The sequence below is a fragment of the Triticum aestivum genome, chromosome 5D (genome assembly GCF_018294505.1).
Source record: "Triticum aestivum cultivar Chinese Spring chromosome 5D, IWGSC CS RefSeq v2.1, whole genome shotgun sequence".
NCBI lineage: Eukaryota > Viridiplantae > Streptophyta > Magnoliopsida > Poales > Poaceae > Triticum > Triticum aestivum.
In genome coordinates, this window is record NC_057808.1 from 435,346,454 (window position 1) to 435,369,397 (window position 22,944).

The window sequence follows — 22,944 nt, forward strand, 5'->3', positions numbered from 1 at the left end:
CGGCGGAGAAGGTCGGCAAGGTCTCCCGCATAAAGCGGAAGAGGATTCCGGCTACAAAGAAGCCGTCTCCTTCATCCACTCCCTCCGCCCCGGAAAGAGGTTCTCCGGCGATGCCGCTAAACAGTGCTGCTGAAAACAAAGCCATGTCCAAGTTGCTCGCCGAAGAGAACAAGATCACGGCAATGAACCGCAATGACATGGACGACCTCACCAAAGAATGGCATGATATGGCAATAAGAGAAATTTTGAAGAAGAGAATGGTTGCGTCGGCCAGTGCGTGTTACAGTGCCGGAGATGTTTTTTCAACGGGGTTTGGAACCAATGTCGCCGATGCGTCAGTGCACCAGCTGATGATTTCGGTGCTGGAGTTGGAACAAGCGCCGAAGGTGGATTCGGTGGTTCCGATGAACTCCACGGACTGGATGGCGCAAAGTGAAGATTGGCCAAGATGATGCCGGACGTGGTCGTCACTTTTGCAAGACCCTCTTTTGCGTTTCTCCTACAAAACTTAAGCTTTTATTTGCGCGTGAACTGTGTTCTATTGTTTGAATTTGAACTTATTTGTCGGAACCGATGTCAAATTTGATAATTGGGCGTCTTCGGTTTGCTAGTCGACGCGGCGGTACCCGAGCAGACCCCGCGTAGCCGACCCGTAAAAGAGCATATTCACCGGATATCTTTTTTACGGATCCGTTTTGCGGGGTCTGAGTCTAATCTCACCCGTGCTGACCTGCGTATACACTTTTCCGCGAACTGCAAAAGACTTATGTTTGCGGGGTCTGCTATAGATGCTCTTAGAGCTTCTTCAGGAACGAAAAAAAACAATATGTGTCACGCGCCCCGAAAATATCGTGTTAGCACTCTGACTGATGATTGCAGCCTGCTCGCAGCGTAGTAGAAAGAAAAACCGATTTGTTTAGTCGGCACAGATTGTTTATACAGTACACTGGTACTACTAGTACAACGTAGAGTGAGTACGGCGTGGGGACAGGCATGCATGCATCATTGCGAGAGCCCACTACCGCTACCGCTACGTACTCGATCGTGAGCTTTCACGTGCGTATCGGCATACGTACGCATGCATACAAGATGGATCGATCCTGGAATCTTGGACATGGCGCGACGTACCGTGGGCCTAGCCAGCCATGGCCATGGACCGACGATCGATCGACAATGGAACGTAGAGCGAGCCGGTAGATGGGCGATGATGATAGTATAAGTACGTACTCTATATATGTGTGTAGGAAACTGGCGGTAGTAGTACCAGTACCACTACGTAGCGCTAGCTGGCTGGCTGGCTTGCTAGGGCAAGTACTGTGTCTGCTCGTGCACGTTCGTCCCCCGCCCAAAACCAGCTGCCTTGCAATTGCATTATTCACTCTCTCATCTTTTTTTTTTTTGGTAAAGGACTCTGGAACAGTAGTAACGACTTTGTCGGGCAACCACCGCTCTACCCTCTATATATGCATGTGGCCTCTACTCAACCACACTCTCATCACCAGTGTTGTGGAACGCCGAATTTGTTGCTGGTGTCGATGCATGAGCAGGTGCACATGCAAAATTGATTTTATTTAGACTGAACGGGTCACAAAGTGTGATATACTATGATACAGAAACGTGCCGGCCGGTCTGCTCCACCGCCGTCACTCTGTCTCTGGCTGTGCATCCTCTCCGGCCGTCAATTGCCCCGAGACTGTTTCTTCTTCTTCTTCCTCTTCTTCGTCCTTGGCGGGAAGGCTCCTACAGCCGGCCTCCTCCATTATCAGCACCTGATGACCTGCCACACCTACATGGGATTAGCAAAGGGGCCCTCCTCTTTTACATGGTGAATGAACTATCTCTTTATAGCATTATTATGCATTAATTCATACGATGCAGACGGATTAATGAATAAATAATCTACTGTCATGCAAAGTGCAACATCTGGATCACATCTGATGTTGCTGGTGTGTAGTGTGGTGGGCGACATGTAGGTGCTAGATATGCACACACGCGCACCTGACCTGCTTGTACTCTACAAGTACCTTGATAAAAGCAAAGTAAATTATTTTTGCGTCTAAAAACACAAAGCAAAAGATGTGTAAACATGGAAGCTAATAAGACCGGCAGCTAGCTATGGCTATGGCTAGTGCTCGGTCACTGTTCGGCAACACAAAGGGTGGCAGTAGTACTGGCTAGTTAAGCTAGCTTCCTCATCTTTTGAGAGGGATGGGGATTGGTGTGGATGAGGAGCCCTTTTTTCAGCTTACCTTTTTATTATATTTGCGTTGCAAATGAAAACAAGGAAAAGCTATTGTGATGCGCCAAAAAAGAATGTGGCAGGTAGGTGCATGCCTCGATCAGATGGGATCCAAGAAAGCAGGAATGATTAGCAGGGCAAGGACCCCGAGCTTGGGCGTCTAGCTAGGCACCACTGGCTGGAGTTGGCTAATGGAGCTGCATTATTTTGAGGGGCTCTCTGATTCGTAGGAAAAGCGGAGGAAAATCAGGGATATAATTTATTTTATTTTCTTCCTCTGATTGCAATATTCAGCTTTTGACTCAAAAGAAGTAGAGGTTGATCTCATTTCAGAGAAAGAAACACCAACTTTACAATTTATTTGGACCTAGTTACGGACAATTCCCATAATAAAGGAAGAATGGACTATGTCAGGCGTTTAGTGCCCTAACACCATCGTAGTGAACAGAAATGCATGTGGTTTGACTTTGATTGAACCATTTTCTTCTTTGGCTTCACACGTTTTCTCTTAATCGTGTGCTTAATAACTATAGTATCATATTTTGCACATGCATGCATGGATCAATCAATTTATTTTAAGTTTTTTTTTCTAGGAGCGCACAAAGCAGAAAAAGACCATGAGCATGCTCGGAAAGGCTTGAAGCAAAAAATTTCCAAATGGGACCTAACTTCCTACGACGAAGGTTGCGCTACTATACTCTCCTGGGTGGACTGAATTTGACGATCGATCGACGCCTATTTGGCATGTGCCGGTGTTATATTAAGAGCTTGGTTAATAGTATAGCCAACTGCTGGCTATAAGTCATTTTCATGTCATCTATAGCCCATCTTATAGCCAATATGTAAAATAGTTGATTAGAAGAATGTACTACTTTTTTATTATATGGCCTATCTTTCACTCTCACAAAGTGCCTAGGAGTACGTGCTAGAGCTGGCTCTTCACCAAGAGCCCGCTTACCTTTTCTCTCCTCTTTTGTTTCCTCCAACTAAGCAAGAATATATTAATTTATTTCTTATAGCCAGCTAACTCAGCTCTATTGTAGTGTTTACTATTCCGTTGGCAGAAGTAAGAGCAAGCATGGAGCCGACGGAGCATACATACTTATGCGTGTGTCTGTTCATCGGTCGTCACGACCGCAAAGGCGCCGGAGGATCCAGGCAGGCAGGCAGGAAGAGGTAGTGTTGCCTTGCGCCAACTCGAGAGAAAAGCTTGAAAAGCATCACGATCCTCGCACGCACGTAGGAGACCGTGCCCGCCCACGGTGCTCTACGCTTCGATCGGGGTTCCGGTTCAACTCAGATTCTCTCTCGCTGGCTTCCCCTTTTGCTTTTGCTCCGGCCTTTTTTCCCTTTCCCTTCCGTTCCATTGCACCGCCGGACCGATATCCCCTCGCTGAACACCGTGAACTGAACCGTCCAGATTCCGGTGCGCCACGATTGCTTCTTGGTCTTCAGTCGTGAAACTAATTGTTATTAACAGCGGGCAGTCGCAGCTACGTAGTACGTTAAGAAATATAAGATGGTTTAGATCACTATTTCTTTCTTTACCGAGGGACTACTCTACGAGCGCGACCCGTTCTATTCTGTGTGTCTCGACGTCACAAGTTTCAGAGTGAGAAGAAAAACGGAAATTTGGAATTTTACCTTCCTCGTGGATATAGTTTGTGCACTTGCCAGAATCCATGAATTTTGCAAAAAAAAAAAGAAATGCTCCATCTCTAATTTTCGTAAAACATTCCAATTTTGTATTAGTTTCGTGAACAAAAAAAAAACAAGTACTAATACGAGTTTATCATCTGCACAACCGTACAGAACACTTGTCATCTCTTAGGACTTAGGAGTATAGTTTACAACGGAAAACCATCCTCTTTTCAGAGCACCACAGTTAGCTAATCAAAGCACCGATTAAAAAGTATGTATATTCCTCACAGCACTTACAATGATGAGGGGATGTGTTTGAGCAGCACGTATCCGGAAAGCACGGCGCGGTCACGCTCCTTCGCCTTGGTCTGGTACTGCACCCTGCACAAGCCAATCATTCCAATCCCATGGGTTTCTTTCTTTGTTGACAACATCAGCGCATTTCAGTGACCAACTGGTGGTGCTAGAGAGCAACGCTTACCTCTGGCCGTCGACCCACATCTCGGTGACCAGCGTCTCGCCGGGGTAGACGTGCAGCAGGAACCGGCCGAAGATGTTCCGCACCGCCGCTGGATCCCCGTTGCAGAACGACTTGATGACCGCCCGGGCCGCGAACCCCAGAGTGCAGAGGCCGTGCAGTATTGGACGGGTGAACCTGCAGAGGTTCTCGTCAGATTCAGAAGATAACCAGAGCTTCAAACAGGGGAAACTGGGCCCAGATAAAAGAGGATCTTGCAGTATGTACGCATCGAATTGAGAAGGCTTTTGTTGGATCATGTGAACATGAAAGTGCAGGAAAGTTTACCAGAATACAGACTCCAATCCTAACCAACTCAAAACGAAAAAGGACATGCTCATTCTGCTAGCTACCGTTAGTTTTCATTCGCACAGGAACATTGTTCGCCTGTTCTTCAGGAAAAAAAAAAGAAGCATTGTTTTGACTTCCGAGTGAACATTACTCTTTAGGTACTTCATCTATGGCTAGTTACTACCCCTCCCACATATTTTGCCAGAAACTAGAAACTCCAATGCAAGATTTGGCCCAAATATTTTCTTCGATGTCAGGATTCAAAAATAACAACATAAGAATGATCAAGTTGAAGTGACATACCCTGCAACCTGTGCAACCATAGGGTCTGAATGCAAAGGATTATAATCCCCAGATAACCTGTATAAGAGTGCCTGGATTGAAAATGAGAAGGAATCAGGCTGACAGAATAATGGCATGTTAATAAAATGAGAAACTGATTTCTTCTGCAGAGCAAGATTCAGCCTTCTTGTTCAAATAAGGTAGAATCTGGACTCATAAACGATTGGATGAGCAAAAGGCCAACATGGTACTTGGGATTGTTAGTGTAAGATGAGCAGTTGAGCACATAATTCATAAAGTAACACATGCCATAGTTACAACTTATATGGTTATCATAGTTTCTCCGAGATACAAGGTGCACCTTATTACCAACAATGACGAGTAATTGCGCAAACAAATAAAACAACAATCAGAATGAGTAGCATGCCTGGGATTGTTGTGTCTGGTCTTCATACACTGCAGAAGGTGCGGAATTTGGAATAGAAATGCGAGAAATCTGGTTGGCAGGATAAGTCGTATACGAGTACGGCCGGGAAGAGTCCGAAAAACCCCCAGCGCCACGCAAGAAAATAGTACTCCTGCATTAACATAATCGCTTCTTTGTAATTTTACAGAAAGAAAACTGGAAGACTCAAATCTTACAGCCATATCACAGACCTGTTCATACATAACACTTCGCCAGAATCTTTGAGACTGGTGGTCGTTTCGATCTCGAGAATAGTTGCTTTCCCTGCACATTAAAACAATTGACTCAATATAATGATTCTCAAATTTGAGTATAATATGTCAGGGGCGGTTTTGTATTGCTCCAAACAGGTGTTCAGAGGATTTGAAGGATGTGAATGATGACCACTCGAAACTTCATAGCAACTGGACGGCACTTTGACTAAACAATCCTGCAGGAATGGATGGACACTGACAACTGACGGACAAAAATGAAAAGGTGAGCTTGATACTAGCATAGGATGAAATGGACCAGGGATGGAACTGTTATTCAACAGAGCATTTATTCCTACGATAGTGGAATCTACAACCATGGAGTTGATGGTTCAATAGAGTATGATAAATTATATGTGAGGAGCTCTACAGGAAGGACTCAGCACATTATGCTTCACTATTTCTGAGAATATGGTGTGCATTTGTTACACTCAGTGTACTTAAGAAAAGCTGCAGCATTTTCATTTTTTCAAGATTGTAACGGCTACTATTGGTCTGCCACTGAAACAAAATGTTGGAAGATGCAATGTAAGAAATTTGTCCTAGTTCCACCAACTGTAAGATCATTCAGTATAGCAATAGCATGGATCAAAGCAATGGTAAAACTAACAAAAACAGGAAAACATGTAATAATAATTTTTCTGAATGAAAAGGTAAGGAGCACAAATTATCGAGTATGTATGCACCATGGCATGATCAACCATTTGCTATACCTTTGTCGTGCAAACCAGCTACCTTAACCTTGTTTACAACCTGAAGAGAAAAAACAACAGGCAATTGTTTCCATGAGTGTACGGCAGAGATGAGGGCTCTGAAGAATATTCCATTTCAAATTCAACAACTTAAAAGAAATCTTCAGTACGTAGTACCAGTATACAAATAGTTTTTCCAATAATGCTGGATTAATTAACATTTAACAAGCAAAGGGAATATGTTCTCTCTTTTAATTTAGAAAACAACCTCAACAGCTATAATATCATCAAGTCGCGACTAACATGCACGCACATGCAAGTCAACTAGAAGAGCTTAATTATCAGTGGAGTTCTTTTAGCATGTTTATATGTATCCATGTAGAAAAAAATAATTTGGTGATGCAGTTACTAGGAATTGTTGAAGCCACTTCCGGACAAGAACAAGTGGATTAAATGCGTGGGCAATCAGTCTGCGCCTATCTCATGCATAATCTCCAAGCACAAGGATGTTACAATAAAACATCTGAGAACGATGGTAAGCTACTTACACTGGCACATGAAGGAATTGGCTTGTAGATCTCTATGTATTGTTGACCGTGCAATAGAAGGCTTGCATCGAAGCTGGAAAACAGAAAACAAGACGAAGTGCTTGTAAAATAATATGTATGTTTAACATATTTGAGCTGCTTAAATTCTAACAGACAAAACCTAGAGAACTGAAAACAGGACCAAGAAGAAATGTGCAAATTAGGGGAAGTTTGTGAATATACATAATAAAAAGAAAGTAAATCTCAAAAGCGACATGTCAGTCTTACTGAATGCCAGGCACATTAACAATTCCACGCCCATTGCTGTTCTTGTTAGGAAATAAAGACGCAAAGGTAGGAAGCGCCTGCAATTTAATTGAAGAACAAAATTATAAGTTTCACAACTTATGGATGAAATGTGAAACAGATGCCAACGCAACTATATAATAGACGAGAACCAGATGAACTCATTGAATGAAACATAATTCCTGAGTACAGTTGCTTTGGATTTCTGAGCTATACAATTAGCTTAATTTCGTTCTTTCGTCATTCACAGGCACCAAATGTTGTTTATTACCAAAAAAAACTAAATGATGTCTAACAGTTACTCCCTCCATTCCGAATTAACTGAAGTTCTAGCTTTGTGAAAAGACAAACTTCTCTATGTTTGACCAAGTCTGAAGAAAAATATGCTAATGCTTAAAACATCGAATACATATTACACAAAAATATATATTTATGATGAAACTAATTTGTGTTGTATATGTTGATATAGAATTGGTCAAACTTGAAGAAGTTTGACTTAGCTTAACATTAGAACTTCAATTAATTTGGAATGAAGGGATTATATATTTACTGGATTGCTAGTCCCAGGACCAAAATAAAATTGACTAAGGTCAGCAATGACATCAGCTCGTGAACATTGAAGCTCCTGGTTCATCTAATTTACTTACTAGGGGTGACTCGATGACATCAGAGTCAACATAAGACCTGAAATGAGTTGTCCAGTCATCAGTAATTAACTAAGGTCGATACGGCTCAGCCGCTGACTAATCTCAAGCCTAAGCTCACAAGTAGTAAGATAATATCCTCACTGATAACAGCTCAAATCAACCGGAGTTCAGTAAAACTGGAATATGGATTGACGACTTTCAACTGGTACCTATAGATTGAGAAAGTGAAAGGATAGTTTGCATCAATGCCTCCTTAATTTAACCACTAGCTATATCATGAACGCTGGTACAGTACAGTTGCACTACAAGATAATGCACGCGTCTGTATCCCTAAAAGATCAATTTTTTTTTTTGCGACTCTAAAAGATCAATTTCACAGCCGAATTGGTAAGACTGGGGCATCGCAACTGGCAGCAACCAATTCGCGCAGAGACGAGAGGGGATCGGACCAGGGGGGAGAGGGGGACCTTGATGTGGCGCTGGCCGTCCCTGTGGTGCACGAGGTGGAGCTCCTTGTCGTCGACGGCGTCCGCGCCGCAGGCCCCCACGCCGAGCGCGTAGAGCGCCACGTCCCTGCAGGGAGCACGGAGACGGCGTGAGCACGTACGGGATCAACCAACCGGGGGAGGCGTTCCGTGGAGCTGAGGTCCGCACGCACCTCTCGTCGTAGGCGAAGGAGACCTGCACGGATCCGCAGAGAAGAGTGAGGCGCGGGCTCGGAGGAGGCGGAAGGGGGAGAGGGGCCGCGCGAGCGGGTTAGTCAGTTAGTTTACCTCGGGGAACTTGTAGGCGAGCGCGACGTCGGGGTCGACGGACGCGACGGTCCTCCCGTTCGTCGCCATGGCCGCCGTCGAGATGCGCTCCGCTGTGTCTGCCGCCGGGGGAGCGGCGATTGATATAGAAGGGGGTGGGAGGAGAGCGGTGGCGTGGCGTCAAGGATGAAGCGACAGGAGAGGGGAGAGAGGGGTCAAGGAAGACGGAGCAGCTTAGCCGCCGGCGACCGATACGTGTCACAGTGGGCGGGGACAGCGCAACACAGCACATGGTTTAGCTGGGCGGATAGGCAGCAGCCGGTCTAAACTTGACTTCCAAATAGACAAGATAAACTATACCCCCTCTCCATTCAAAATACAAGAAGTGCAAAATTTGACTTGAGTCAAATGTTTCTGTGTTCCACCTAATCTGCGGCAGAGACATGGTCGTTCCACAGAACCAAATCAAGATCATTAGACCATGAAATGTGTTTTTATATTGCATCTATTTGATTTTGCAAACCATAAACTTTCCCGTGAGCTTCGTCGGGCTCTACAAGTTTACAGACGCTGAGAAAGGGCGTGCGACGCACTCGTGGTTGACGGAGAGAAAAATAGTTTTCGACATTTTCTAACAGTTGTTCAATAGGCGCAAAAGCAGGTATATATGTCAAGTAATTTAGCTTTGCCGGGGCTCTCGCATGCTTCTATGGTTTAGAGTGAAATGCCTCATTAATCCATCCACTCAAAATAAATGCATGCTTTAGACCAACAACTCAGGAAGTGATCGGATTCAATCCATAAACGTTTATGTGCTAGATCTGATCACTTCTTGAGTTAACGGCCTAAAGTGTGTATTTAATTTGAGTTAATGGACTAATGACACATTTCACTCTATGGTTTATTAGGCTCTTCAGTGGCATTTTGTAGGGATCTCCAATGGAACATCCAGTTGTACAGACCAGAGACCTTGACTAGAGCGTTCAATCTCACTTCAAAATGGAGACTCAACTTAATGAATGTGTAATGGATTCGCTTCACCGGACACAACAATAACACACAATTGTACAACACAACAGCAACATAAAAAAATGCCTCAAATTCCAGCGGAATGCATTTATCATATTTTTCTTGTCTCATCGACAGATGACGATAGAGGAACAAACAACTTGCTTTGCTTGCCGGGGGGTCTCCAATCCATGTGTTTGTCTCCATTGCCAACAATAGACGGTTTTGTGGTGATTGGTGAACTCCAATCTGTATTTTTGTCTCGGTTACAGTTACATCATTACTCTACTCTTCATTTGCTCAACCTCGAACCATATGTTTTCGTCTCCATTGCCCATGACAAGGCACTTGTCTCTTTCCTCAAACATGTGAAGTTAATGTGTTAATCTTGTCATTGTCAACTAGCTAGTATAGATTACGATTGATTTAAGACAGTCTCATGGTTACTACATATCCACCTCCGTCCCTGAAAGCACACACATACGTGTTGTCCTCTTGGAGGATGGACAGGCGACTTGTTGTTGTTTCCCTTGTTGTCTCATTCAAATGCCCAACTCCAACCTGTAATTGCTTAGCACTAATTGTCGTTAGCGCATGGGCTCATCCGCTCTCAACTTGGCAAGCTCTGGTACAATTCGCACATGCCACACTTGAGATAAAAACATGTAATAAAGTCGATATGATAAGTACAAAGAGGGATAACTGCATTTAATTCATCCATCAAAATTCACGAAGTGGCGTCCCCATGTTCAGAGAGGAGACCAAGTGTCCACTCTCACCGTCCATCCTGTGCCCTACTCGCCGCGACTGAACATGGCCGATGACGCTCCTCATGTGTTGACTTTAAATTTTAGATACTATAAAGTACTGCTCCCTCCGTTCATAAATATAAACAAACTCTCCCAACATAGGCACATCAACAAACTCTCCCAACACTTGGACAACACAAATGAACCCTCGACGATGAGAACACCAAACTGAGAGGACGAGCCAAGAAACCGAAGATCATCCATCAATCTGCTGCGGGCGCGTTTCCTACAGCGCCCCTCTTCTTGTCTTTGCACCTGAGAGACTTCTCCTTTCGGATGCCGGTCCGAAAACAATCACCCCCCTTCTTGTTTTTGCCTCTGATTGTCGTCCCCGTTAGGAGGCAAGCAATCGCTCTTCCCAATCCAGGATTAGCAACCTCCACGCTGCCTTGGGCACCGTCGATTTTTGTTGAAATTCTATGGCAGTTTCCCTGTTTTATTTATGGACTTGACAGCACTATTATTCACAGTCCATGTTCTGTTTACCATGTATAATCGTACTCCCTCCATTCCATATTTGTCACTGATTTAGTACAATTAAAGTAAATCGGGGGTAGTACTACTACTCGTCTACTCCTATTTAACTTGTACATACATGCACCGTTATGTATTGACCATCACATATGAAGTTATTGATTGACCCTCATCACTAGGAGTACCGGCATGTGAGGCTTCTCGATTTCTTAGGCGTCATCTGATAATCTCTGTACTAACCGTCGTTTCATTGGGTCTGGTTACCCGCTATCGCGTTCTGACGACTCCTAAGCAGAGTTGACAGAGCTCAGGACGACTTAAATTCAGTATCACATGAACTCTTCAGCACTAGTTCAAATTCATGTACGACCTAGAGAAGTAAGGCTTCATTTTTTCAAGATACGATGATTTTTATCGTGAATTTCACCATTCTAACTGAGTGTCCTGTAAGTCGACAATGTTTCGAAGTCCATGCACACAAGATTGTACTATAGTGGTGTAATATGTATACTATGAATACTGTTGTCGCATTAGCTTCTTTCATGATTCTGGAGAACAAAGTTGGTCCAGGTGCTTTTTCTTTCAGTTTTCAATAATAGGACTTACTAGTATATTGCATCGAGCGGGAGAAAGAGATCGAAAAATAAAAGGCAATAATAAAAAGCTCTATAAATTTAGGGTTCTACAGATATGTCAGCCTCCTAGCAACAGCAACAGAGCATGCAAAGCAGCAACCATAGCCTCCTTTCTAGTAACAGAGAAGTTCTTCATCAATCGTCGGCGATTCGTCGCTGGATGATGATGATCTAGAGCTTCCTCCTGCACAGGGGGCACGATCCATGCTTGATCAGCCAGCCGTCGATGCAGGGCGCATGGAACACATGCCAGAAATTGGGCAAGCTCCACACCTTCTCACCAATATGGAAAATCTACAAACCACCAGAAACAGCATCACCAAACAGTTGACAAAAAAACATCATGCAAGGACTTCACAAAAACATTTACATCACTCTTAACAACCAGTGAGGTGCAGTTACAACATACCGTGCAAGAACTCTGAATATTTACATGACAGAATGCAGTGACAGTATGGCGCGATGATCCGCTGCACCGCCGGATCGACCTTCTCGCACACAAGCCTGCCAGTGAGGAGGCTGTAGATCATGCTAAGCTGCATTGCCAGTAATTAAAATGGTTGTGTTATGCTCAATTAGACCTTAAGATTTCAGCCAAATTAATGCAGGCTGTGAAGCATCAGAAGATAGTATGTTCATTCAGATATACTGAATTGTGGAGACCACTTGGAAAAAGAAAGCACACAGATAAGGAAGCACAGACGAGCTGTCCTGCTCCCAGCTACTTGCTGCCAACCAACAACCATGGAACGATGGATCAAGTATGTCATCGGCTGGTGCTTACCACGTACAGGATGCTCTAGATCCCGGACCGGCGGGAGTACCAGAGGCGAATGGAGGAGAAACTGACAAAGCGAAATGAGGCAAAAAGAATATCTCTGTTCCTTTTAGATGGTAGGGAATATCTCTGTGTTCTACTTAGGCCATGGGTAGGAACCAAACTGAACGAACGAAACACGGCGAAAGATATCTGAAGGAATTGAGACTGTGGATCAGCTGACAGCCCGAGATCAACCAGCAAAAGAGCAAATTAACGTAGAAATCGAGAAGATTTGAGCAGCCAGCAGAGAGGAGGGAGAGCAGAGTCCGCACGAACCTATGGCGAAGATGAAGGTGATGACGCCGCGGAGCACCCTGCGCATCATCCGGCGCCGCCACTCCCCCATCCACTCCCTCTCCTCACCAGCGATGCCGGCGATATGTTGCTGGAGCGCCGCGAGAACGCCCTCGTCGGATCAATCCGCCCCCACCTCAGACCCCCTCACTCCCCACTCCACTTCCTTCGATCACACACACACAACGAAGTCACCAACGACCAGGAGCTCTGCAAGAAGGGTGCCGTCTCCGAGGAGTATCCTTGCCTGCACCGCATAGGGAGCGTCGTGTTGCCTAGCTAGTTTCTTAGGATGAAGTCATGTGGTTAGATCTGAAGATCTCCTGCATGTATTGCTGGGTCGCAAGACAACGCCTGCTCGTGTTAGTTCTGTAACTGAATTGTTCTGCCCTTTCAATCTCCAATGTGCTCAACCGTTCGTCTGGATTGCTTGCATGCCAAATGTCGTCACTGCATCTTGATCTTGGGTGTTTGCCTATGCGATGCTGTTCCACCGGATGGAATTAGAGTGAGAGCAATTTCATTGGTGTCATAGGACAGGCCTCCGATTATTCTGAATCGTTTTGCACTTTAAATTTCCACTTTGTTCAGTCATTTGCGTGAATCGATTGGATGCCCCATGTTGTTACTGATACTATAATGGATCTTGATCTTTGGCGTGCCCATGAGAGGCTGCTTCTTCCACAGATAGATCAGCTTGGCATTGCCTTTGGTTTTCTGATTGCTGATAACTGAAAAAAAAACCAGAGGTGAACATGACGGGTCAGCTAATTTTTCTTCCCCAACGACTCCATATCATTAGCAATGTTTCTTTGGGGTTTTTGGTCATTGTTAGAGCTGGGTCAGGAACAATTTGTTTTGACCGGGTTTGGAGAACAAAATTGATGCCTTGATCTTAAAACTTCGGTATGGCACAATATTCCATTTAGAACCTGACAACATGACAAGATTACTTCTAGCAGGCCAATAAAAAGATTACCATTGCGCTGTACTCCCTCTGTCCATGAATAAGTGTATATATAGAAATTTTGAGACAGTTTATGAAGTGGAGTAAAAAAATGCATTAGGAAGGTGCAAGTCATCATCTCTCTCCTCTTTAATTATCCAAGCCCCAACGAGCTAAATGTATGTAGAAAGTGAGAAGACCGTGTGTTGAATGTTATTGGTCTTGATTACCGTGTGATGATAAAGAAGTTTTTTTTTTCTATTTTAAAGTATATTGGGAAGATAGAAGTACACCCTTTTGTGGATAAATTTTAAAATCAAACGTACACTTATTCGCGGACGGAGGGAGTACTTAATTAGTATCATACAATATTCCTGTCAGATATATCACTTGCTTAGGCCAATTTAGAACGAGATCAGGTATTGTGTTCTCATGCATTTTGCCTATATCTGGTCATGCTTATATGGTGTTCTCCCCTTTCCTTTTGAAACATAAACGGTATGAAAGCAAAGAAGCGAGGGCAGTTAGCATACCACAAAGTCATGATGACTAATTTATCGGAACTGATCATGCTGGATTTTGTGGAGAACAATTTTGTGATGTACTCATGTAATTTAGACTTTATCATGCTCTATGTACCTCAAGTTCCTGCATGCTTGAGGTTATGCATGTTTATTACCATTCATTATTTATGATATACGAAAGCTTCTATATATAAATATCCCGGCTGGTTTCGTTTGCTACTTGATTGTATGTCAAGTTAGCTAGGTAGGACCAATCTTTGTGCCTTATTATTCCCCTCCATGTTATTATTCGGTTGTATTGGTATATCTGCATTGTGGTGAGAAATTGGAGGAAACCAAAATGCTAGCTAGAAATTGGTTTTGCAGTTGTATATAAACAGGTACATGCACATGACACTGTAACTAGTCATCATACCTAGAAACAAATTATAATGGTGATTTATGTTGCCTTGGCGACGAGCATGCTGCTGCTGCTGGCCCTCGCGCCGGTGGCGGCATCGACTACACTACCGACGACTTGGCGCTGGAGAAGTCGATGCGCAAGCTGTACAAGCGATGGTGCGCCTAGTACCCAGAGGGGCGGGGCTGCTACCTCGACATCAAGGCCGAGAGATTCGAGATATTTAAATTGGTGCTTTGAACTTGTAGACCTTGTGGTGAACTTATGCTAATGATAGTTGTTATTTATGTTGATAAATAATATCCTATTTTTTGTTGTCATATGTGGTATAATTTCATTTTTCTGTCATATCATATACTAGTACTACTTATTAATATTACGCCCTGTATATAGTTGAGCATTGAAGTGTAAAGCATAGTGGTGCACAAACCAGAAGAATTAGCAATCTAACATGCATGGGAATGAAACTGAAACATTTAGATGACAAAACTGCATAGATGGCTGCCACACAAGATACGATGTGCACCAGAAAGTCAGCTTGCCACTAACACACTAGTAGAAAAAGGGGCTTTAGTTCAGCCAGAAAAGAGCATTAATACCGGTTGCATTACGAACCGGGACTAATGTGAGCATTAGTCCCGGTTCGAGCGGCGAGGGCACCGTACACGCATTACTCCCGGTTCAAATGGGACCTTTAGTCCCGGTTGGTGCCACGAACCGGTACTAAAGGGTGCGATGCCCATTAGTACCGGTTCGTGGCACGAACCGGTACTAATGGGGTTGAGACCTTTAGTACCAGTTCGTGCCACGAACCGGTACTAATGGTGCAATTTTCAAATCCTACCCCCCCCCCCCGGTGTATCACCTTTTTCAGTTGTGTAAAAAGCAAAAGAAAATGATAAAAACTTCAAAAGTTAAAATCCTTCGAGATGTAGTTATGTTACCATATCTACTAGTTAGGAAAATTTAAAAACTTAAATTTGGACATGTTTTGCAAAAAGTGTAGGGTGTAAAACGGCTATAATTTTTGCATACGATGTCAGAAAAAAAGTATAATATATCAAAATGTTCAGCACGAAAATCCGCATCCGATTTTGACCGCCTACGGCCTGTTTGCAAATTTTTAGAATCCTCAAATTCCAAAAGGAAAAAAAGTTATGCTCAAATTTCAGTTTTTTTTAAATTTTCGTTAAATCTGGTCAAACTACTTATTCAAGAAGTGTTAGTGTTACTAAATAATTATTCAAGAATATTAGTGTTACTAAATAATTATTTCAGTTTTTTTGAATTTTGGTCAAATCTGGTCAAACTATGGTCAAACTGTGGTCAAACTACTTATTCAAGAAATATTAGTGTTACTAAATAATAATTGTTTTTTTAGAACAATAGTTTCAAACTCAAACAGTGAAACGTATGACTTCATGCTCAAGCTAAACTCCTGAGGGTTAATAGGATTGACATCTTACTATTGTCAGGAAGACAACAAGTGCAGACTTGGAAACGAGGGAGAATAGAACCCGAAAGTTAAGCGTGCTCAGGCTGGGGGAGTGGGAGGATGGGTGACCGTTCGGGAAGTTAGATGATTTGGAATTATGAGGGGTGATAGAGGTTAAAATAATTCAGAAATTTGAAAATACGGAAAATATTTCAATTTTTTTTTCAAAAAAAATAATTAAATTTTTTAAAAAATCCTTTAGTACCGGGACTAAAGGTGGACCTCCAGTCAGCAGCCACGTGGAGGGCCTAAGAACCGGGACTAAAGGGGGGGCCTTTAGTAACGACTCTTTAGTCCCGGTTCCAGAACCGGGACTAAAGGCCCTCTAGAACCGGGACAAAAGGCCCTTTTTCTACTAGTGACACTAGGACTGATTGACCAAACACAAGTGTCCAATGCACCGCTCAACCAAGTGATGCCACTCAAAATCAAAACAATTGATAGTAGTAGATTTTTGGAAGGAAGTTCATCCCAGCAGAACCTGGATAGGATGACCAGCACCATCACACGTCAATTGGGATCACCTCACCGGGCACAAAAACTAACAGACCAATTGTGAGAACTCAACTGGAGATGGAGCCCGAGGCAGGTAGACTAGGGAGTTGACGCCGGGGTTGCAGCCATGATACCGCTCGCGCCGGGGTTGTAGTGGCCGAAGGAGAGCAGCACACCACTGGTTAGAGCATCTCCAGCCGCGCCCCCAACAGGCCACCCCAAGGCCATTTTTAACGTCGGCGCTGATAAAACGGCTCAGTCGCGCCCCCAGGAGCCCAATTTTCGCCGGTTAGGCCAGAAACTGGCGCCGGCGGACCCAGGCCGAACCCGGGGCGCCGGGGCAATCGTTTTTGGCGCGAAAGAAAGGCGGGCCCGCCGAGTCAGAGACCCCCGCGCCTCGTCATCCTCATCGCCTCGGTTTCCCGCGGGGAATCAATGCCAAGGCCGCCGCCGGCCAAACCAGTCCGCCAGGGCGACCCTGGGCAGGGGTCCAGCAGGGACGGCGCGGTGTGTGAAGAAGGAGAAGGAGGACGACGACGGCGGCGACTACGACGCCTTCAGCAAGTTCTTCGACCTGTAGGCGCGACAACAACCCTTTGTTTTCCTTTTTTAGTATATTATATGTTTTCTATATATAAAAAACTGTGGAACGCCTAAATATCGCCGAATCTACACTAGCAGAAGAAGGGCCATTTGTTTCGGTTCGTAAGGCCCATCTGTCCCGGTTGAGGAACCGGGACTAAAGGGTCGTCATTAAAGCCCTAGGCCTTTAGTCCTGGTTCTTACACGAACTGGGACAGATGGGCCTCCACGTGGCCGCTGCGGTGAGCCCAGGCAGGAGGGCCTTTGGTCCCGGTTGGTGGCACCAACCGGGACCAAAAGGCATCAACGCGTCAGCAGCTGGCAGGAGCTGATGTTTTTGTTTTTTTGAAAGGGGGTGGGTTTAGGGGGTTTTGGGGGGTTAATTTAGGTGTTTCATATATTGTGTTAGCTAGCTAATTAATAGAGAGAAGTGTCCTCTCTTATCTCCGTGCTTGGTCGATGCTACGTACTATACGTATAGAGAGGACTCGACACGCTAGCTAGTAAGCAAATGAAGGAAACAGAAGATCGTCATGAACATATGCATACAGAGAGAAGTGATATCGACCTCTCCTTCTCCGAGAGATTGGTCGAACAACAAGTTTTCGTATATCTATCCGACGCTACTGGCTACATATATACAATATAAGATCTCTTACAATATAATCCCCTAATTATATATGAACTCAGGGTCCACATGGTATTCTCCGTCTTTATCGATCACGTGGTCAAGAAAGAATGCCGCCAATTCCTCTTGAATTGCACGCATGCGATCTGATGTAGGAGTTCATCCCGCATCCGAAACATCTAATTTGAAGAAGCGGGTCAATACATATATATGAATGAATGAAACTCAACACAAATGATGGTAATAAAATAAAATTGTGAATATTATTACTTACGCACTTCATATTGTTTGTTAGAGTAGCCCCGCTCACAGGTCGTGTGGCGGATGGATCGCAAACGTAGTATCCATAGTAATCATTCCCGGCTTCCTACCACAACCACTTTACAAGAAATAGAGGTCAATCAAACTGATAAGCAAGCATGCTAAATGGTATTGATGAAACTAGCGCTTGAATCACTAGGAGATGCACGGAACTAGCTAGTAGTACTTACTTTCGGGTGTGTAAATCGCAGCTTCCTCGGCAGTCCCGGAGCTATTGAGATGAATTTTTTCCAAACCCTGCTAGACAAAGAAAACAATTACTTGATATCAGGAAATGAACAAAGTTGCCGATATGGTACAATAATGATCAATTTAACTTACTTCTCGAGCATTTCAGTCATGTCCGCATACTCCTGGGGATTTTTTCGTCTCGAGTCTAAGACGGTTACTAGTCCCTTCTCAAGCTTAATCTCTAGGAGAATATAGTGAAACCTGCGCACGCATACATAACTCATCAATTACAGTACTATAACCTCGACTAATAAGGGAAACCGAATATGCACAAGACAGTAACACTCACTTGAAGTTGTAAGGAAAGAGTATTATATCTTTGTTTTGATTTATTACCAACGATCGTAACAAGTTGGCCTCGGTATCTTTGGCTTGAAATTGAACCATAAATTGATCTATGAGATTTGTGTTAATGAACCCAATATTACCGATTTGTCTTTTCTTCAATTCGGCGATCTTCAATCTGCATAATATAGTGAGGGTAATTATATATACATGCAATGAAAGAGCTGAGCTATATATAAAGACTTAATGACAGAAGTAGTACTTACAGACAGTAGCAAGTGACCATTAATTTATCGATGGCCTTTTGATTGAGAAACTGGAAGAACTCCTCAAATGGAACAGACAACAGTTCAATTCCAACGAGGTCATGCTCCTCTTTAACTCTCAACGTCAAAGTATTCATCCCCCCAGACTCTCTACAGGTTTTCATGTACCGATCATGGAATCTTCGCATCATCGTTGTTAGAGATCTTTCATCTTTGACGAGAGGCTTCCTGTAATGGTATTTGTGTTCGTCCACCTCCAAGAAATCATAATGTACATCGTCGGGCAGGTAATCTCCAAGATTGGTATTGGGCAAAATCTCCGAAAGATTAGTGACGATATCGCTAGACACCTTGAGCGGGGGGCACGATTGGTTCACTTGTTCGCCGAGCTGGGCATTTTTTTCCCAGCTCGTCGTTCTGCTAACCTTTGATCACTGATAGTACTTCCCGACCACTCCGCTTCGATAAATGACTTTTCAATAATGCGATCATAGTTGAATTGCGACGAAGAAGGTGGTGCTCGCTTCAGGGCATCGATAGTGTGCCTTGCTTTCACCGGATCTATCTTCTCCTCCGGAGGTGGATGTTTCTTTGCTTTCACCCCTTGAAAGTAGTCCCTCACTTCGGCTTCCACGACCTTCTTGTTTTCCTACACGGTCATCTCGTATGGTAACTTCTCTAGAGGCTTGAGAGATGGACCGAATCTGTATTGCCTCCCGCCTCTGGCTGTACTGCTAGACGCGGGAGCAGACGGAGCAGCTGTGATTGTCTTCTTTCCTTGCTTACGAGGTGGAGGAGAAGGACTACGACGCGCCGGAGCAGCTGGAGCGGCGGCGGGTCTCTTCCGCCCTTGCTGACGAGGCGGAGAAGGAAAAGGCTAGCTGCTCGGGCGCGCCGGCGCAGGCGGAGGAGGAGGCGGAGTGCCGCCACGCGCCGGTGAAGGAGGCCGAGTGCCCTGATCACTCGCCGGAGGAGGAGGCGGAGTGCCCTGATCACTCGCCGGAGGAGGAGGAGGAGGCGGGGGCGTCTAGTTCGGAAGGTTGATGAGCTCCTTCCGCCATAGGCATGGATTCTTCAGAGAAGAACCCAGCTGAGTCTCCCCTTCACCGGTAGGGTGGTCAAGCTCGAGGTCCTCAAATCCCTCCGTTATTTCGTCCACCGTCACCCTAGCATATCCTTCTGGAATCGGAAGGCAGTGAAAAGTTGCGCCGGGTTCAGGAGGTCGAACAGAGCCGACAACCGCCTTGACTTTGAAGTTCTGCCATTGCGTCATAAGGTGGCAATGTTGAGACTCCGTGATAGCATCCATGGGATAGCTAGCAGGAGCCATCAAGACATGCTCCAGCTGAAGCAGCTTGGTGGAAGCCACGCTGCTTCTCCGCTGAGATGGCGGGGTAGCTTCGGGGGTAGCTTCGGCAGGTCGCTTGCTGCGAATTGTGTCTCGTTCCTCTAGCGCTTGTACCCTTTCATGCAGCTTCTGCAGTTGGGTCTGCTCCACTTTCTTCCTCCTCTTCTGGCATTTGTAACCGTGTGCGTCCGGAAACCCAGCCTTCCACGGAACGGAGCCTGGCGTGCCTCGTGTCCGTCCAGGGTGCTCAGGATTCCCGAGGGCCATTGTGAGCTTGTCATTCTCTCTGTCTGGAACGAACGTCCCTTGATGCGCTGCATCGATATACTGCCGAAGCTTCTTGACGGGTATGTTAAGTTGGTCGTTCGTCCAAACGCACTTCCCTGATACAGGGTCCAAGGTTCCGCCAACCCCGAAGAACCAAGTCCGGCAATGGTCTGGCCAGTTCAATGTCTCTGGTTCGACCCCTTTATGAAGCAGGTCATTCTCAGCCTTGGCCCACAACGGCCGGGCTTTGAGGTAGCCACCTAACCCCGTGCGATGGTGAAGCTGCTTCTTCACAACATTTTTCTTGTTTGTCGCTGACATCTTCTTACTCTTGTCCGATGTCTTGTGGGCCACAAATGCGGGCCAGTGATCTCTGATCTTCTCATACCGGCCGGTGAATTCTGGTGTCTTTGCTTGGTCGACAAACGATCTTTTCAGCTCATTCTTCCACCTCCTGAATAGTTCTGCCATCTTCTCAAGAGCATGAGACTTGATCAATTGCTCTTTAACTGGCTTCTCCGGATCCTCCTCTAGCGGTAGGGTGAAATTTGCCTTCAGCGCGGTCCAAAGATCATCTTTCTGCATATCGTTGACATAAGACACCTCAGGGTCTTCCTTCTTAGGCTTAAACCATTGGTGGATGCTGATTGGGATCTTGTCCCTAACAAGAACCCCGCACTGAGCAGAAAATGCTTCCTTGGTCCGGATGGGTTCAATCGGTTGGCCATCGCGCGCGATTGCTGTGATCTCAAACCTTTCAACCGAGCGCAGCTTTTTCTTCGGGCCTCGTTTCTTTACCGAAGTTGTGCTCGATCCGGAGGGCTAGAAAAAAGAAGAAAGACGAGAGTTAATTAATATGTGTACATACCAAAACAATGAATGCATCAATTAGCTAGTCAACACAGGCTTAATTAATATATATACCTGGCCGCACTCTGTTCGGTCACCGGAGCCGTCATCACAGTCTCCTTCTTGCACCGGCATTCGGTCACCGAGCCATCATAATCATGTCTTTCCTCCTCCATTATTCGATCACCGTAGCCTGCTTCTTCACCCTTTCCTTCCAGACCATCATTGTCGTTAAGATACGACAAGACATCAGCTCCGGCTAAGATTATGTCCCCAACACCTCTTCTGCTGCCTCGTCTCGTCCGTGCTCCATTGTTTATGCAAATATTACAACATGGCTATTATTATACAAACATGACAGCAGGTGGATATATTAGTGGCAAACGTAGACCTAGCTACCTAATCACAAGAAGGAATCATATTAGTGGCCTCGACGTTTCTCTAGGGTTTGGGTGTTGGGGAACGTAGTAATTTCAAAAAATTTCCTACGCACACGCAAGATCATGGTGATGCATAGCAACGAGAGGGGAGAGTGTTGTCCACGTACCCTCGTAGACCGAAAGCGGAAGCGTTAGCACAACGCGGTTGATGTAGTCGTACGTCTTCACGATCCGACCGATCAAGTACCGAACGCACGGCACCTCCGAGTTCAGCACACGTTCAGCCCGATGTCGTCCCTCGAACTCCGATCCAGCCGAGTGTTGAGGGAGAGTTTCATCAGCACGACGGCGTGGTGATGATGATGATGTTCTACCGATGTAGGGCTTCGCCTAAGCACCGCTAATTATCGAGGTGGACTATGGTGGAGGGGGGCACCGCACACGGCTAAAAGATCAATGATCAATTGTTCTGTCTCCAAGGGGTGCCCCCCTCCCCGTATATAAAGGAGTAGAGGAGGGGGAGGGCTGTCCCTCTCTATGGCGCGCCCTAGGGGAGTCCTACTCCCACCGGGAGTAGGATTCCCCCTTTCCTAGTAGAACTAGCACTAGTAGAAAACAGTGCTTTCGTTCGGGCCTGGCCAGCCCATTAGTCCCGGTTCCGCACGAACCGGGACCCATGGGGTGCATTAGTCCCGGTTTGTGAGCCCAGGGGGCTGGCCGGGCCACGTGGGCCACTGGTCCCGGTTCGTCTGGACCTTTTGGTCCCGGTTCAACGCACGAACGGGGACCAATGCGCCTCGCCGCTGGCCCATGACCAGTAGTCCCGGTTTGTGCCACAAACCGGGACTAAAGGGTTGGTCATTGTTGCGGCCAGAGTTTAGTCCCACCTCGCCAACCGAAGGGCGCTCACACCGGTTTATAAGCCCGTCCCTCTCTGCCTTGTTGAGCTCCTCTCAAAATGAAAATAGATGCCCTTATACAGGGAATTTGACCTAAATTCATAGTGAGTTTCTCTGAAATTCATAGAAATTTATTATGAATTTAGGTTGAATTTTCTCTATAGGCGCATCTATGCTCATTTTTTTATGTTGGGGTTGGCGATCTTTACAGACTTTTTGTGTGTTGAATATGCACCATTCAAAATCAGTCTCTGCTTTGAATGGTTCATTTTGAACACACAAAAAGTCTGGAGTTCAAATAAGTTCAAGAGAATGAAATCCCTTTGTAACAGACGAGTTTTCGTCCGAAACCCTGATACTTCGAAAGAGACTGTCCA

At 45.3% G+C, this 22,944-nt stretch overlaps 1 protein-coding gene across 3 annotated transcripts; it reads right to left on the reverse strand.

The window, feature by feature from the left end:
* Positions 1 to 1,371: 1,371 nt before the first annotated feature.
* LOC123122450 (enoyl-CoA hydratase 2, peroxisomal) lies at positions 1,372 to 8,896 on the reverse strand. Of its 3 annotated transcripts, none has more exons than XM_044542651.1 (12): positions 8,633 to 8,896; positions 8,518 to 8,540; positions 8,327 to 8,432; positions 7,195 to 7,271; positions 6,928 to 7,000; positions 6,401 to 6,440; positions 5,628 to 5,700; positions 5,398 to 5,548; positions 4,992 to 5,062; positions 4,362 to 4,535; positions 4,178 to 4,261; positions 1,372 to 1,777 (listed from the first exon to the last, which is right to left on the reverse strand). In XM_044542651.1, exons 1-12 carry the CDS (start codon positions 8,699 to 8,701, stop codon positions 1,741 to 1,743), a joined length of 978 nt encoding a protein of 325 aa, XP_044398586.1. In that variant the 5' UTR covers positions 8,702 to 8,896; the 3' UTR covers positions 1,372 to 1,740. The 3 variants fall into 3 exon arrangements, with proteins under 3 accessions (XP_044398586.1, XP_044398585.1, XP_044398587.1); XM_044542650.1 differs by having other exon boundaries at positions 1,372 to 1,786; XM_044542652.1 differs by lacking the exon at positions 1,372 to 1,777 and having other exon boundaries at positions 4,028 to 4,261.
* Positions 8,897 to 22,944: the final 14,048 nt, after the last annotated feature.